Source organism: Peromyscus eremicus, chromosome 2 (genome assembly GCF_949786415.1).
Source record: "Peromyscus eremicus chromosome 2, PerEre_H2_v1, whole genome shotgun sequence".
Classification (NCBI taxonomy): domain Eukaryota; kingdom Metazoa; phylum Chordata; class Mammalia; order Rodentia; family Cricetidae; genus Peromyscus; species Peromyscus eremicus.
In genome coordinates, this window is record NC_081417.1 from 64,956,132 (window position 1) to 64,974,744 (window position 18,613).

At 35.9% G+C, this 18,613-nt stretch overlaps 1 protein-coding gene across 3 annotated transcripts in view; it reads left to right on the forward strand.

Moving 5' to 3' along the window:
- Positions 1-18,613, forward strand: part of Zcchc7 (zinc finger CCHC-type containing 7) — a 190,816-nt gene that overhangs the window by 154,967 nt on the left and 17,236 nt on the right. For all 3 annotated transcript variants that reach the window (XM_059254261.1, XM_059254263.1, XM_059254262.1), the window contains exon 6: positions 11,551-11,586. In XM_059254261.1, the coding sequence (XP_059110244.1) occupies positions 11,551-11,586 (36 nt within the window). The remainder of the gene's footprint in view (positions 1-11,550; positions 11,587-18,613) is intronic.

Sequence of the window (18,613 nt, forward strand, 5' to 3'; positions counted from 1 at the left end):
AATGATGATCACAAAATGATAGAAAATAAATACAACTTACAATGTACTACCCTAGAAAGGGTTCAGAAAATGAGAATATAGGAACTTCTCCCTTCCTGGATTTTTTTCCCCTTATTTTAGTCGTCATTGTTGTTGCCACAAAACAATTTGGATATATAAGAAAATGAGAATATAGGAACTTCTCCCTCCCTGGATTTTTTCCCCTTATTTTAGTCGTCATTGTTGTTGCCACAAAACAATTTGGATATATAAGAACCCAAATGCTAAGGAAGGAAAGAGCTTATTCTGAAAATAAAATCATCCCTGAACTGATGACGTGGGTCCATGAGTAAAAGTGCTTGTCACCAAGCCTGGCAACCTGAGTTCAATCCCCTGCTCCTATATGGTAGAAGGAGAGGACCAATTTTTGAAAGTTATCTTATGACTTACACACACACCACTCTCGTGGTGGCATGGGCACACCCACACACTCACAATAAATAAATAAGTGTAATAAAATAACTTAAATCATCTAAAATATTCCAGAATTACATATTATAATTGATTGGTTGATTTTGAATAAGTGTGTAGTCCTCTTGATGAGCATCACACCAGTTTGGGAAGCAAAGAAGAAAATGAGACTTGGGCTAGATATACTTTTATCTCCAGTGTTTTTCACATTTGTTGTTTAAGCGTAATAGTGAAGCTAAGAGGCATGACTGGGATGGATTGATTTGCTTAATGACAGGTAATCATTAAATGAACTTATAAGTGCTGATTTCATTGAGAGGCCAGGATACCAACAAGGAAGTTAAGTAGACCTCTTCACTGTGTTCTTAGTATTATTAGCACATGTGCCATGATGTGTGAGTGAAGGTCAAAGGACAACTTTGGGGAGTCACTTCTCTCCTTCCACCTGTTGAGGCAGGTCTCTCCTGCTGCTGCTCTACTCTGCATACTGCAGGCTAGCTGACCCCGGAGTTTCAGGGGGGTTCTCCTGTTTCCTCCTCCTGTCTTGCCACAGAAGTTGCTGTACTTTGATTCTGTGTTGCTGTGACAAAACACTGACCAAAACCAACTTGGAGGCATTTTCTCAGTTGAGATCCCCTCTTCCGAGATGACCTGAGCAAATGTCAGGTTGACAAAAAAACTAACTAGCATAGCAGTGCTCAGATTGAAGGCCCATGCCATTGCAGCCAATTTTTTATCTAGGCTCAGAGATTGAATTTGGGTCCGTAGGCTTGTGTAGCTAGCATTGTTACCCACTAAGCCATCTCCCCAGCTCGACTTCTGTCCTCATAATATTTTAGTGAAAATTGCTTATATTTTCATTGTTAAGAGAATAAATCCTAATTCAAGAATTAGCCATTCATTGGAACTGTTCCCAAGCCACCTAATAAATGAATATCTGAACTTTGTGTAATTGCATGTACATGTTCTACATTTTAAATTGAAGCTATGTACCTTTACACATTTAAAGTTTGAAGGAGAATTCAGCCTTGTTTTGAAATTCTGTTAAATGATTTTCTTTCTCAACGTCTCTAACCTGAAGAACTCCCTGCCCTCTCAAGCTATTCTGTAGCACATGCCTTAGGGTCTAGCACTTGGCCCTAGTAGTGAGCCTAACAGCTTAAGGGCAGGATTTCTTTGTTGAAACTAAGAATACACTCGTAGGGAATAGAGGCAGTTCTTTTTCTCAGAAAGAAGGGAGATTGTCTTCTCAAGAGCCTTCAGTTTCATTAAGAATTATGTGGTACTTAGAAATGGACTTATTCTTAAGCGAGACTGTGACAAAGCAGATTGATACCAGGAATAAGAACAAACTCTGCTACAATTGAGTTGTGATTAAGGAAGAGAAACCCCCATTAAAGCCCTGTAAGGCTACAAACATACTAAATACTGCAAACTAAGGTCAACTCTCCTAAACTTCATTGATTCCAGACAGCTTTTGAACTGGATTCTATAAATCACTTTCAAACCATACAGTTATATACTAAGTAATTCATTTAAACATGCAGTTGTATCCAACCTTTTGTCATTGCAACACACCATTGTCACCTATAGAGTCAACAATCCATTCTCCAGTACCATTATCATCTGTAGAATTCACACTCAGAACCATTGTCATCTACAAAGTCCACTGTGGTGATATATTGTGTACCCTAATAAACTTGCCTGAGGATCAGAGGACAGAGCCAGCCACTAGATTAGACATAGAGGTCAGGCAGTGGTAGCACACCCCTTTAATCCCAGCACTTGAGATCTCATGCCTTTGCTTGGGAAGCACACACACCTTTAATCCCAGAGAGTAATATGGCAGGGCAGAGAAAGGTATAGAAGGTGTGAGGAAACAGGAACTCACTCTCTTTAGGCTGAGGATTTCGTAGAGGTAAGAACTAGTGCCTGGCTATTCTGCTTCTCTGATCTTTCAGCTTTCACTCTGATATCTGGCTCTGGGTTTTTTATTAAAAGACCATCTAAGATTCTAACAACACTGGCATCCAACTTGTGGGGCATGAATTCATGAAAAAGGTGCTTGCCTGTGGCCTTACAGACCCCAGCTCAGGGGCCTGAGCTGTACACGGCCAGAGTCTCCCCCCCATGTGAGGCGGAGACCCTAACCCTCTGGGTAAGTTTTTGTTGCAGCCTCTCTGCAGCAAACTCCATAAGTTTTTGGGCTCCAAAAACCATAGGAGGTACCTGCTTTCTGGTGTTCCCTTGTGCAGATGGGTGGCTCTTTGGCCTCTTCTCTCCCTGGATCCCCATCTTGGTCGGCTACCATACTAGGTAGCTGCCTTGAAACCCACTCGGGCTTCTACTGTTCTGTGTACAAGCCGTCAGCTTCACGTCTGAATCGTCATTGTCAGCAGATTTAGTGAGACAATTGGGATTTCTTAAAGGGAGAAATTAGTTAAAAAAGAATTTTCCCCCCACATTTAAAAATGGGAAACATTTTTACAATGGAGGGAATTTGGTCTCTTTTTGATAATACAATTGACGGTCTGAAAATGGAACAAGGAAATGAGAGGATAATGAATGTAGATGGGATTTATATAATGTCAATTATAAATATTATTTGTTTGATCATTTCTGTTTTATTACTTAAAAAGTTGGCTAATTTGAGTGCCAAGATAAAAACTTTAGAAAAACGTGTTAAAACAGATCAGAGAGAAACTTACACCCAGACAGAGGAATTTAAAGGTGAACCTCTCTCAGCATTGCAATATACAGTTACAGAGTAAAAGCCTAAGGCTTTCAAACAGCCAACCTTAGTCTATCAAGGCTGTGTAAGAGCTGACTGGACTGCTATGCAAATGTTAGATTGCCTGTAATCCCAGCTACTCAGGAGGCTGAAGCAGAAGGATCACCAAGTTCAAGTCCAGTCGGGGCAACTTAGGGAGAACCTATCTCCTAGTAAAATATGCCAATTAGGATTGCTAACACAGCTCAATGGTAAGCCGTCGGCCCAGGCTAGGTGGTGGTATTTTGTCAAGAATCATAGATATGTTGTAATTTCTCTTGTTCTTTATTTCCTATTTTATAATGACTTGTATTCACTCTATCTTATATAGTCAAGGTGTAATGTGCACTATTCTATTCCTTATAAACACCGTAAGTCATAAGTACTTTGGGAATAATATAGGCAGTAACCAGCATTTACTGCTGTTGAGTGTTTTTAGCCATTCTAACAGATGTGCAGTCCTGCTCTTGTTGTGTTTTGGTTTGTGTCTGCGTAGTGACTAGCACTGCTGAATACTCTTTTGTGTGTTCATTTTTATCCTTATGTTTTCATTGACAAAGTGTCTAGATCCCTTCCCACTTTTAATTGTGGTACTTATTATCTCATTATTATTTTAGATATAACTCTTATTTCCTATATGATTCAGAAGTATTTTTCCCAATCAACAGCTTATCTTTTTACTCTCCAAGTTGTTCTTTGACTGACACATTTGTAAATTTGAAGTACAACTTACCAGTCTTTCCTTTTATGGCTTATGTTTTTGGTGCCATTTCTAAGAACTCTTTACCCAACTTTAGCCAATAAAAATTTCGTCCTGTGTGTTCTTTCATACATTTTACAGTTTAATGTTTCATATTCTGATTGCGGGTCCATTTTAAGTTGGTCTTTACGTAGGTATGAGTTCATTTTCACCATTCATTGAAGTCCATACTTTGCATGTTTGTTAAAGATTACATAACCACACTTATGTGAATTGATTCCTAGACTTTATTCTGTGGTACTGATTTCTAATTTCCCACAATACTAGTACCTAACTTGATTACTTTGGCCCCACAATCTTAAATCCAGGTAGTAAATATGGTTTCTGAAAACTTTATTTTTTTTCTCTAATTCTATTTCCTTTCTCTTTCCAAATGATTATAAAGTTAGCTTTGTTTACCTGTGATAAATCCTGGGGGGATTTTGATTATTGAGCTCAATCTATTGATGACAGACAGTAGGGACTGGTTTTTGGGGTTTTTTTTATTTGTTTGTTTGTTTGTTTGTTTGTTTTTCAAGACAGGGTTTCTCTGTGTAGTGTTGGTGCCTATCCTGGAACTCACTCGGTAGCCCAGGCTGGCCTCAAACTCACAGAGATCCGCCTGCCTTGCCTCCCTAGTGCTGGGATTAAAGGCATGCCCCACCACGTCTGGCCAACAGTAGGGACTGTTAACTCTACTATATTGACTATTCTAACCCATAAATACTGTATGTCTTACTACTTATTCTGGGCTTCTTTGGTTTCTGTTATAAGAATTTTTAAGATTTTCTATATGTACATGTTGCTTATTCAGATTTACACATATTTTTTATTGGAATTGTACCAAATGATATTTTTTTTTCCAAATTGCTTTTCAGTCATTTATTGCTTGTGTATAGAAAAATATTTAGGATTAAATACTTGCAGTAGTTCTCAAGTGATATAACTATAGTTAATTTACTTTTGGTTGCCTGTATTTTCTGTGTTTCCAATGAATGTTCAGTACTTTCATGTGTGCGTGCGTGCGTGCGTGTGTGCGTGCGTGTGTGTGTGTGTGTGTGTGTGTGTGTGTGTGAATGTCAAGTGTCTTCTTCAGCCACTTCTCCCTAGGGCTTCCTGGTTTGGCTAGACTAGCTGGCCAACAGGCTCCAAAGCTCCTCTTGTCTCTGCCTCCCCAACACTGGGATTACAAGCGTGGGCCACCTCGCCCTGCTTCTCACAGGGGTTCCAGGGGGGTACTGGGATCCGAACTCAGGCCTTCGTGCTTACACAGCAAGCACTCCACTAGCTGAGCCGTCTCCCTGTCCCTGTGTGACTTGTTTAAGATGGGTTTTACATGACAGTGGTGACGGCATCAGATAGCACAACTCTGGACGAAAAGTATATGACATACCCTGGACACTATGGAAATCTTGAGAAAAAAAGAAATTTCCACAGAAGAATTCTATGATATTTGCATAACTAAAACTGAATGATAGAACATGATCATGAAGAAATAACTTAATGTTATTTCTAATTAAAAAAATAGGTTTTGTCGCTTAAGATGCTGTTTATTTTATATATGTAAATATAAATAATAAATGTCAAATTCACTGTTCATTGGGCACTATCAGAGAGTTCATGACAGTTAAGATTGAAGGGATACCATCACCCTAAGTTTTTGTTGCTGTTCAAGTATAGGAATGTCAGTCTTTAAAACATGGAGGGTCTAGGCTGGTGAGATGGCTTAACAAGTAAGGGTACTTGCCACCAAGCCTTATGACTTGAGTTTGATCCCCAGAAGCTACATGGAAGAAGGGCAAAACCAACCTCAACAAGTTGTCCTCTGATGTCCACATGCATGCATACATGTGCACAGATAGTAAATAAATGTAAACGGTTGTGTTAGAAAGAAATAGCGGGAATGCAGAGAGAGTACAGTGGTTAAGAGCACTTGTTTTTGCAGAAGACCTGAAATCAATTCCCAGCACCAACATGGTGGCTCATAACCATCTGTAGCTGCAGCTCCAAGGAGTCATCAGGCACCAGCTATGAATATAGTGTACATACATGCATGCTCTCAAAACACTCATGCACATGAAATAAATAAATGTAAAAAAAATAATTAATTAAAAAAAAGAAGAAATGCAGGTTCTGGCCATGGTGGCATGTACATGTAATCCAGAATTCAGGAGGCTGAGAATGGGATTGCACCCAAGGTCAGGCAAGGCTACATAGTGAAACTGTCTCAAAAACTAACTGAATAAATAAATCCACAAGTCAGTGAAAAGATAGAAGTTCTGAGTAAGTTGAAAGTTCTAAAGAAATTGAAGATACTGGAGAACAGGAGACCCCTCTTCACCTGTGCATATTATTGTGTGTTTACTAGCTTACCATCTAGATAGATTTCCAGAATGGCAGGGATTTATCTTCCAAGTTTCTCCTTCCCTGATGGAAATCTGTGGTTACTGTTAAAAAGGAAATGCTTGTAAAAATGCTGTGATCGTTATTGTTTCAACATTGTAAGGAAAAGAAATCAACTAAGTTTGACTAAATTGAGCCAGGGACATGTCACTTTGAGAGTAGTGGGGAATAGTTTCGGTTTTCATCAGTGACCAAAATACTTTAATTTTTTTATTGTCAGAAGTTAGCTGTAAGATACAAAGTTAGATATTACCTGATCCAGTATCCTCTTCTATGTATTTTTGAACAACTGAAAACATTAAATAGGCCTCATCTGAATGTCTTAGATGCTCATCAATTCAATTTTTTTCCTACTATGAAGAAGGGAGCCACAGTGGCTCCATCTAAATAGAATCTAGTTTGTCCTTTCCTTTTGATTTGTTTCTGTGAGTCTTTGTTTTCCTCCTAAGCTTGACCACAGAGAAGAGTTGACCACTGTCCATTGGAATCTCAGCTGCCTTATTTTGATGTCCATTTGTCTGTAACCATAGAGCTTCAATCAAAGTAGAGTGTACCAATGACTATAGTAATAACTAATAACAGCTGAGCATTTGTTGTATAGTAGGCAATGTTCAAAGGAATTAGTCTTATCAAGTCTAACCATCACAGCAGCCCATTGAGAGAGTTCTGGGAGCCCTGTTTTATAAATAAGAAAGCTGTGGTGCAGTGGTATATAATTTGCCCAAGACAGTAAGTACAGGGCCAGGATTTGAACCCAGACATTTATTTGGTTCTGGCATGTCGATTTTAACTATTGTATTCTTGTGACTCATTGTCTTCATTTTCTCCTATTGTTTTGCTTGCAGTATCCTTAGATAAAAAACAGCATGTGTTAGAAGATTAGCAACTATTTGTAAAATGAACTTATATCAGTCATCTAGAACCTTAGAGTATCTCCAGAAACATTTGAGATTCCTTATACAAAAATCTTTTTCAAAAGAAAATGTCACTTAAGAGAACTGAGAATGTGTGAGTGTGTTGGGGTTTTTTTCTGTGTGTGTTTAATTTTAAATATTTTTCTGTAAAATAAGGACAATTACATTTTCTAATAAAACTGTAATTTATAATGCCCTTATAACTGCATTTAACTTAGGAGACTACAAAAAAAATGAATATTTTGTGGGGGAAAAAAAAGCTTGTCAGTTTTCCTGATTGCAAAGGATTATGAGTATAGGGACTGATTAAAATTTGACCATGGATAAAAAGATGGTTCTATGGAGTCTGGTTCGTTTTGGAAGCAGCTTTGAGATATCGATCAGTGAATGGCTTTTCATACTGATTGCTGAGAAAACAAATGTAGATTCTGTATACATTGTCACATATAGGTGATGTATATATGTATACATGTATTTGTGTTGATGTGTTTTATAGCTTCTCTTTACCAAAAATAGCCAGTTTTTATACAGAGTAGAAATATAGTAAGCAATCTTAAAATAGTAACATCTTGAATTTTAATTGTAGATTTCTATAATTTTAGACCTTAGTGCTATCTTTATGTAGAATTTCAATTTAAGGTAAATATTAGATATTCTCTTCAATTTTCCCCTAAGATAAATTCTAGCTCACTTATACTCAGTGTATATACAGTAGGAAACATAAATACATTGTGTGTCAGAGGAATCACATACATACACAGTGATTAGCCAAGTATTTGGACAGTTGGATGACTTGAGAGTCATTATATGAAGAGTATGTTGACCAGGCTCCAGCATAGGGTCACTTATTTGAAATGAAGGTGCCTAAAACAATATAACTGTGTATATGGGAGAGTTACAGTGATGGCTGAACCCAGGAGCTGGAATATTTTTGCCATCACTTCTCATTCAACAAATTTTAAACAAAATTATTCTCTTTAGTTTTTCTATTTAAGTTATTCACCATCGATAACTATTGCTTGTTTTATTAAATCTTTTGTTTTGCTGCAGTGACTTAAGGGGCCATCTCTTCACAACAGAGGCTTTGACAAAGCACCAGAGGATTCTGTTAAAAAGTTGTGTTTCGTAATTGTAGCTGTCGTGTCAGAGCCTAACTGACTTGGAGCTGAAGGATTTTTGTGAGATGAGTAGCTGTGCCAGCAGGGACCCAAGTCTCCTGGGCTGGCCGCGCTCTCATTAAGATTTGCCGCTAGCAGTGGCGGTGTTCAGCATGTATGTGACGTGCATTCTGTTATTGTATGCTTGGCTTGTCAGCCTGCAGCTTTCTGACACTCACTTATGTCACTCTTTATTCAGAGAGGAAGAAGCTTTTGATAATTTGACAAGACAAGCTCTTAAACGATCTAGGTCATGGCCTTCACTGTCTGTGATTGTGAACATATTTCCTGAAAGCCCTGTCACTCATCACAGCTACATTTTCTCCCGGGGAGCCACAGGCCTGTCCTGGTCTCTTGTCAGCTCATACATTTTGGTTATTCATATACCAAATACAGTACTGAGAGGTTTTTTTCTTCCCTTTTGCAAATGCTAGCATGTTAGTAAGGCTAATCCTTTCTCCTGTGCTGTGTTCCCAGCAGGGCTGCGTTCAAGGGCTCTCTCTAGTACAAGGCAGACAACTGGCCAAGGGGAGCTGAGGAGGAGGAGAGGCCGCTTAGTGCTGTTTTTGTGTTTGTTCATTGTTGTGGAAATATGAGAACTGGTGGCAAGGGCCTTGTCTGTTGAGCACTTGAGTCTTGGTCTGCTGTCAGGGGCCGTTTAAGATTGAGTGTTTTCTTTCCTTTGATGTACGCATTTGAGAATAGGGAAGTGGGAATTAAACAACAGATGCCCTAAGCCGTTGTTCTCATAAAACAATAATTAGCACCTGATAAAATTCAATATGGGTCGAAATGCACAATATAAACTCTCAATTCATCTGGCACGACAAACTGTGTTGATTCATCTTTGAATTTTGTGAATAATGGCAATCAGTTATTCATGTATGTTTATTATCCAAAATACAATAGAGAGGAAAACAAGTTGGGCAAAAGTTGGCAAACAGTGTACCACATTGCAGAAACAGATGTACAAGTGCGCTTTGTGTGTTCAGTTGTGTGACTTAAGGACGCCCTCTGGGTCCATCTACCTAAGTGCCAGTAAGGGGAGAGCACCGAGGCAATAATAATACAACTGTACTTTTATGCTTTATTATATTTTCACTTTAGATGAGCTGACTACTCATTCAGTTTAAAACTTATTTTAAAATAAACTGAGTTTCTAGTTGCAGTAGTTAGCTTCTTCCCTTTAGAAATGAATTTATTTCACCTAAATTTTCCATGCAATAGATATATAAACCTGAATACTTTGCCATTCTGTTTGGTAAGAAATTTTAATTATGTGTATGTGAATAATGCTGAGGAATATTAAAAAGGAGGAGGAGGAGGAAGCAACTGCCAAAGCTTTAGCATATAAAAAATAGGATTCTAAATTTTGATTAATGATTGCAGTTATATTTCATATTTAAAATAAATGTGTATGCTTTCTGTTGACCCTTACATAGTATTATGTATAAAATAGTAAAATGAAGCTGTGCATAGGAATGTTAAATAAAAGTACTTACAAAATAGCCAGGAAGAATTTTTTTTAATTGTAGTGCTATTGTCTAATAAAAGGAAAGAAGTTTCAAGTCTTTCACTACTAAATTTCTGTATCAGTCATCATCTTTGTGTACAGAGCAATCAAATGACTGTTCAAAAACCAAGTAATTCTTTCTTTTATTACTAAATTGCTACTACACTAGAAAAGGTCACATGGTAGAGTGGCATTCTGCCAGTCTATGACAACTCAGTGATTGTGATTTTTCAACCGTATTATTCTGAGGATACTGTGGTAATCAAGAACTATCCATAACTAATGTATAAATAACTGCTTGCTTATCTCTATAGTGATCCAACTCAAATTATATGTACACAGCAAAAAGCTTATGCTAGAAAGTAGGAAATGAGTATTTAAAGATATATTGTATATTAGGTCTTTGTGTAAGTATGTTTGTATATATCCTTAAGAACTTTTGTAGCCGACAACTTTGTAACTATTATTTATCTGGTGCTAACATTGTCTTTGCCTCCTGAAGCTGCTTTTAATTTTCAAATTCAGTTTCCTTTTAGTCAGTGTTATTTATCTAAAAATCATTGGCATAGGTAATGGGTTTTTTGAGACACTTTATATTTTATTAATATGCCATTAAAACTGGGAAGCTGACCACAAAACATTCTCATGCACACACTTTTCTATAGAAAAGTGAATGGGCTAGTTAGAGTGCATAAGATGTGTTTTGTTTTGTTTTGTTTTTCCAGCTGAGTTATACTATCTCTTGTCTAATCACATATGTGGTATTTTCAGTAGAGTTTTCGCTGTTCATAGTTGCTGTCATCACATTCTATTTCTGCAAAGATGGTCAACTGATGAGCTAAATAGTGCTCTTAGAGACTGTTTCCTCAACAGGGTCGTAATTCGCCATAAGGAGATTGACGTGTGACTCAGGGAAGGGTCTCTTCCTGGTGTTTGTTGTTATCTATTCTGATTGCTTACTGCAAGTTCATCTTTGACAGAATTTTTTGAGGCTTCACTGTTTTGTTTTTAGATTATTGCTCTATAAATATGAACATGTGAAATTTTGATGTTTAAGGAAAAGGGTTTGGACTTTGTTTTTTTGTTTGGTTTTCTTTTTTCTCTTTTAATTCTCTTTTTCATCAAGTATTAAGTTAGCACCAAATGGTTCGATCAAAGATAGCAGCAGCTATTACAGATAAGTAGATCACCCCGTGAGGACTTCTTGGAAGCACTTGCTCTTGAAATGCCTTCTGTTGTGCTGCCAGGGTTCAGAGCGCTCTTTTAAAAGATGTGCCCCACGGATTTTGACCACTGCTCCTGGTACTAGTTTAACTGAGTTATGACTCTTTATTTCACCTTAGTCCCCAGACTTCTAACCTGAGAAGAAAGAGAGGAGGAAAACTTTGTACTGGCTTCCTGACAATGGCAGGGAGTGTGTTAAACCAGTGTAAAATTCAATTAAACTGTCTAGCCAGGTTTTTGAAGCTGAAATGCAGACCCTTTCTGTTAAGCTTCTTATTTTCCTGTGACCGACACCGGTGGATGCTGGGTTATGCCAAAACCAACAGTCTGTAAAGTACCTTGTTTCATGCTCCCAGCTGATCAATATTTTTATTTTCCAGGCTTGCCCAGAAATCTGGAGGCAGTATCACCTAACGGTGAGTAAAAACACCTTTTTATTTTCCTCAGGACCCAGCCTATTTACCCTTCTCTGAACTGCTGACCATAAAATATAGACAGGCATCTTCTGCAGCCAGATAATAAACATCTGGAGCGTTTGTACTGAGAAAGCAATAATACACCTTTCCCTCTCTCCTACTCACTGCCTGTCCTTTATCTTCCTGTTTTTAAAAAATTCCAAATGATTTTTACTACTCATATCATTGAATGATTATATCGTGATGCTCTTATATTTAGACCATATTCATTAAAGGGGAAAAATGCTAGAAACTATAAAGCAGGGTAATAACCGAGTGTCTTTAGAAAATTGTGTTACCACAGTCCATAAGCATACAGCCCACAATATCATCCATTATTTTTCTGCTTTTACTGAGATATTATACATTTTTAAATGATTAAAAAAACTTAAGTGTACCTCTCATAGGACAGTTCAACTCTCCTGTCCTTAAAACTCTTGACTTCTTTGAATTTTATAATACATGCTTAATAGTCAAATTATTTAATTCTAGTTTATTAGGATTTTAGTCTTAATAAAAGCAGAAAACAACTGAAATGATGCTCAGTATTATGAAGTCAGCTCACTTTGACTCTCCAGCTTAAACAATGTCAGTAGTTCGCTGTTGCCTTACTGTTCATTCTCAATGTGTTAAATTGCGCTGAGAAACGGTTTCTTTTAATTACACAGTTGTATAACTTAACATTATTAATAGTTGTTGGGGTTTACTATGTAAAGGATTTTGTGTATAATAAGGCAGGTCAGAAAAGAGAAAAGGCACTTTTTAAAAAATGTACCTTCATACTGCTTTCCTCTTCTAGAAATAAAAAGTGAGCCAACAGGTAGACTCATTTCCCATTGTCTGTCCAGGCCACAGTGCGAGGGATAGTATCTGCATGTAGGCTTGTTTAAAGCTTTAGTGTTATATTAAATAAAAGTCATGTACATGTCTATAGTCTATACATACATGTAACAAATGCAGTCAATGGATTATGTTTGTGGTATTGTAGCAGTTCTTTGGTAACATAATATTGGTTAAGCCCTTATAGCCTGAACCTGGTGAGAACAGAATCGTTCTTATACTTCTCAAGACCACAGAGTCTCTGTATTATAGTGCAGCAGTACTCATTATTTTTATTAAATAATATCATAGTAGATTTGACTTTTATTCTTTTAGCTTTTCCACTAAAGAATTTTATGTGACTATTATTACAGGATGAAAATTAGCTTCAAATGTAACAGAAATACTTAAAGGTTTGTTGAATATTTTTTAGCTTTTCAGAAACAAATTATAAAAAGAATACAGATCTTTTAAAATGAAAATGAAGTAAATTCACCTTTATTAGAATATAATATATCCTATCTGTAAGAATTACAAATTCAATTTGAAAACTTTCCATTCTGGAAACCATTTTCTTTCAGAAAATGTTGAAGTAACCATTGTACTTCACAACTACCAAGTTTTATAAACAATGAATTACTATGTAAGAATAACTATAACACTAGTATGCTTATAAATGTGTAAATACTTTATCAGTCCATCTAAAATATATCATTTTCTAATTATTTAAATTGCCTTATGAGTATGTGAAGAATATGAATGCCTGCCTGTAATTAAGCAGTGTTAAATACTGAATGAAATCAAACTGCATGCTGATTTTAAGCCATCTTCAGCCCTTTTACTAAGCGATGGACTGCCATCTATTGACTCAGAGTAGCCCTCACATGTGAATGTAGCATCAGTCACAGCAATGGCCACAGAAGGAACTAGGTTTGAAATGCTACTGTGTATTCATTTCAACCAGCCTGCTTGAAGCTATGGAACAGTCTACAGGTCATTGTGGTGTGTTCCTCTCTTTTATAACCAAGAAGTGTCTATTTCTAACCTCAGTGAACTGTACTTCAGGGTTAGATTTATTTAACAGTTCCGTTTGGAACTGTTAACATCTGAGTGTTTGACTTGCTGTTGTGTGGTTCCCAGCTGAGGAGACTGAATGCTCACTTCCAGAGCAAGTACACTTTCCACAGCTACAAAACCAGCCTGGCTAGAAAGCCTCTCTTTTATAAGCATGTAAGAAGGATGGTGACGTTAATTAACATAAGTAGACTGGTGAAATTTCAAAACTTCCTTAAAATACTGTGAAATAAGATTACAAAAGAGAAGTGTTCATTATTTCAGTAATTTCATCAAAGGTAAAATGAAGTCTCTAGCAGATTGTACCTAAATAGAATAGCTTTTTTTTTTTTTTTTAACAGACTGGAGTTCAATACATTAATAAAAGGCAAGTCCATCATTCCAAAAGATACACACTGATAATAGGATTCTAAAGCACATACCCAGCACAGCATGTGGCTTTACTGCTTTTCTTTATACATTTCAGTGACTAATAAAAAATATATATATACCTTGTGGTATCTTTGTTGATCTGGAGGCATGTGAGAGAAAAATTATTTAACAATTACATAATTTCCTGCAATAATTAATACTTTTACTTCCTCAAAAAAGTTAGTTTTTAAATGATTTAATCATATAACCCTATTCTTTACATTGAAACTTCCCCTTTCAGATGTTTAGCAGCCTTGACTCCTAAGTATTCTTTTTCTTCATTCAAATAACTCCCTATCAAGAAAGAAAGTCTCTTCTCCCATCCCTTCATTTCTTATAGTAAAAACCCTAGGCTAATATGGCACCAACAGAGTTTTATAACCAATAGACATTTTACCTGTTAGAAGCTATAATTGGACATGCAGTAGACATTCTTAACCTGCTTACTTAAAAAGTAATCAGAAAATTGTAATTTGGAGGCTCTATGTATTAAGAACCAAAAAGGTTAATGCACCTTTTATGTTAACTTTGTGCTTGGACCTCTTTGTATGGACTTCAAATGTATTACAACCATTCTGCCTCTTATTTCAACTAAAAATTTCAGAATAAGGAAGTAAATGTAATTTTTATACAAGGGTTAAGTTTTAAATGTTTATTCATAATGCTTGGAATGCTTAGAATTTACACTTCAAAAATGGAAATATTTATTAACTGTGCAATAGAGAAGAGAAATAAATTTCCTTGCTTTCTTTCTGGCCCAGGGAAGACTTATGGTCAGGATTTACTAGTAATCAAGAATAAGACCCTGAACCCACTGAATGGCAGAGTATATCTTACAGACTGAAGTTAACAGCATTCCATTTTGTTTTCCCATCCCACATTCTCTCCTTATCTGCAAACACCAACTCAGACGTATATTTTCTGAGTTTTCACAATGTGAATTTTACACCAAATCAGAATTTTATCATCTAGAGAATTCTATGCCCTATGCCACAGAATGGTACTCCAAATATCAACAGGCTGAAAGCTAACTTTAGAACTGCTATTGCGCGGTCCAGGAGGAGAGAATAGGGAAGTGAATGTAGGTGCTGAAGCTACAGCCATTCAAATATCTTTATCTTGGGATTGAGGTATAAGGAGGGGTAAATCACGATTTTTAACTGCCTAATGCTAAAATGCCTTGTTTTTCTTTTCTTTAAAAATAACTTAAAATAAAAAGCAAAACATTTTTAAAAGTCAGCCTCAATGGAGAATTTTTTCTATTCATTTTTCAAAAGGAATTTCCTATTGGTTTGGATATGTTAGGAGACTCTTAGCTACCTAAGCAGACCTGCCCACCCTTGAGAACACTGTCCACATGCTGTTTAACTGCAAAGGCTTTATTCTTTCCTGTGGTTGTTTGCTTCTGTTGGTGAGTGAAACAGCCCAGGTGTGTGTTTAAGAAAATAGGATTGGTTGGGCATTATCTTTAGAATTGCCCATTCCAAAATAGAGTGAGGTCTAGTTCACACTTAAAAAACCAAAAATTTTGTACCGTTTTTAAGGGCCTGACAGATTATTATAAACAACACTCTTATAAATTCATTTGGTAGTTCGATCCACCTTGCCAACTCCCAGAACCAAGAATATTCATGTAAATTGTAGGAGTTTTTCTCTAGTGCTGCTGTGTCAGTGTTTTGATTAACTAAATATTGCTGTTGAAACACTGTATCTGTTAAATGTCAGAGGTGCAGTTTTATTTAAAATCCCCCTAAACACTGACACTGTGCTAAAGTTAATAATGCACTCGTGGTCTGGAGCTTGAAAAGGCACCTGTCCCTTCTGTAGTGCTTTGGTGATGGTGTTCTTACGAGGCGCTCCACAACCAGGCTGCTTCACTGTTCCTTCAAATAGCTTGGTATCTAAGAAACAGGATTTGTTTGTTTGTTGGTTGGTACTGGGTCTGAACCCAGGGCTTTGTATATGCTAAGCATGAGCCATGCCATTGATGACATCAATGGTAACAGACAGGAAATACATTTGAACAGTAACAGAATTTTTGAAGATCTTTCACATGGAAATTTTATCTGAAATAGTTCAGTATTTAATATTTTAAGTATTTGTTCTGCCATTAATGTCATATTATGATAGATTTTTTTAACTTAGTATATAAAAAGTAATTACTACATTTAAAGAGTTAAATTAACTGATTTTTTTTTTTAAAGTATTTCACTGACATGCCAGAACTAATCATTGAAAGCAGTTAGGGAATGCACTTCCAAAGAAGGTGAAACCTGGAATTGTCAATCTCAATAACTGAGATTCATTTTAAAATAAATATAATTTGCCCAATTACCGAAAAGCAATTTTCTAAAGCTCTTCCTATAAAGGAAGTGGAAAAGCATGGACACTGTGCATTAGTAATGCGTATTTTTTTTCCTTTCGTGTCTCTTCACGTCATCTACACGTTTAATTTTTGAGTGAAGGATATAATAAAATAATTTAAATTTGGGTATAATTTATTTTTATTGAAGTAATAATATTAGTGTTTTCTTACTTTGAAGGAAAATGAGGTATCCATTTCTTCAGAGATTTTTTAGCATATTTGATTTTTAATATTTTAATTCAAAAGTAATTTAGCTTGGACAGGAAATCAATAAGGTCTGTTTTATACAGGCTTGTGCTTGCATAAACAGACTTGAATTCTTCATGGTGGTGACATGATGTAGATCCAAGCAGTTGTGATGGTGAAGCACGGGAGGTGTGCCTCGCCTGTACCGTTGATGGAGGACATGAGAAGGCCTGGGCTTTGCCACTTCTCAGTGTCTGTAATCACCTCATCATTCGCTTTCATACTTTTGTTCATTTTTTAGATAATAATACTGCCCAATAATAAATTTGATCTGAAGATTGGCTTAATCTGAAGATCTACTATAGTTGTTGATAACTTCTTTTTTCATTTGATTTTTAAAAGGTCTCTGTGTTTTTTGACCTGTCCCATAATGGCTGGAGGACTTACGTACTCACCAAATGAACTTCAAGTTTATTTCTGCTTAAAACTTGAAAGAAATCCTTGTGCTCATTCATTTTCTATACTGTTTTTCCTGAGGATAACAGAAAGGTAGAAGGTTACATTCAAACATTTTATTATCCTTTTTTCTCCCTCCCCACTGTGTTCACTTGTGCTTACAAATGAATTATATTTAATCATTGTAGGAAAGAGTTGTTAATAATTGAATATATAGCAATTCAATTCCATTTCTAGGTGCTTATATTTTAATATATGGCACACTTTGATTTTTTTTTCTTCTGTCTCCTTAGTAAAACACATATATGAATCATGTAACCCCAGAGAAAACTATTCTTTATAACTGGGAACTCTGCACTTTGAAAGAATGCTACTTTATAATGAAAGTGAATTTAAATAAACCCTTAAACTAAATTTTTTCAAACTTATACTTGCCCACCATATACTATCTAATACCAGAAATTATAGTTTTCACATCTGAAATGTTAAGCAATTTCTATTTTGTCAGGTTACCTACACATGAGAACAGAGAAATAAAATGTATAATTTTAGCATATTTGAGTGGCCATTTTTCATACAATAGGTGATTTATGCCATTCCTTGAAAATACATTCCAAGCAACTGACTCTGTTATGTGCTTCTCTGGATATTTCAGTGCAACAATAAATGTAAATAAGGTGTACAAACCAATGTTACTTGCATTAATTAATTACAGTTAGGATGAGCATAGTCTTTAAGAGTGTGGGTCAGTCCTTTGAGTGACGAATCAGGAAAGTACCCTTGACCTCTCCACAAGCAGTGTCTCTGAAGCAGCTGTGTTTTGTTATTACACTTGCTTCTGTAATAAACAAGTTAAACTGACTTAAGGTTTCAAAAACACTTTTTTAAGTGACTAAAAATTTATGAAATACTGCTCAGATTGATCTGACTTCAAACTTGAAATTCATTGGTCATTTAACTCCCTCATATATTAGAAAGTCAAGGGAATTATATATGAATTTATACATCTGTAAATATTTCTTCCAGATATTTGAGGATTGGCTCTTAAGTAATGTCAGTAATTTATATGAAGAAAAATGCTACAAAGTCATAAGGAATTGAACAATTAAAAGAAAGCTTGAAGACTTATATTTATATGCGTATATGTATGTAATCCAAATATACATACATACATACATACATACATACCACATACATGCATGTATATGAGATTAAATTATACCTTCCCTTTAACTGACTGGTTTACCAATATATGAATGGATCCTTTTTCAGAAACAAGAATTATTTAATATGAGTGTTCAGAAATCTATACTAGTGAAAATAATTCATACATATAAACACACACATCAATTACTCATAAGGCCACCAGATTGTTTTGTTTTTGAGACAGGCAATTCCTCCTGCCTTGGCCTCTTATTACTGGATTACAGGCATAAACTACTATGCCCAGCTTTATTTTCTTTACTTTTTAAAAAAAAAAAAGTATGTATGTGTACACTATTTATATTATGCATGTACATGTGTACACACATAAATATAACTGAATCTACTAGATATATTTTAAGTCCATCTTTATAATTTTGCAATCTCTCTGTGCTTATAAATACCCACTTGAGGTTTTTGTTTGTTTTCTTTTATGAGACTAGCCTGGAGTGGCCTTGAACTACTGATCCTCTT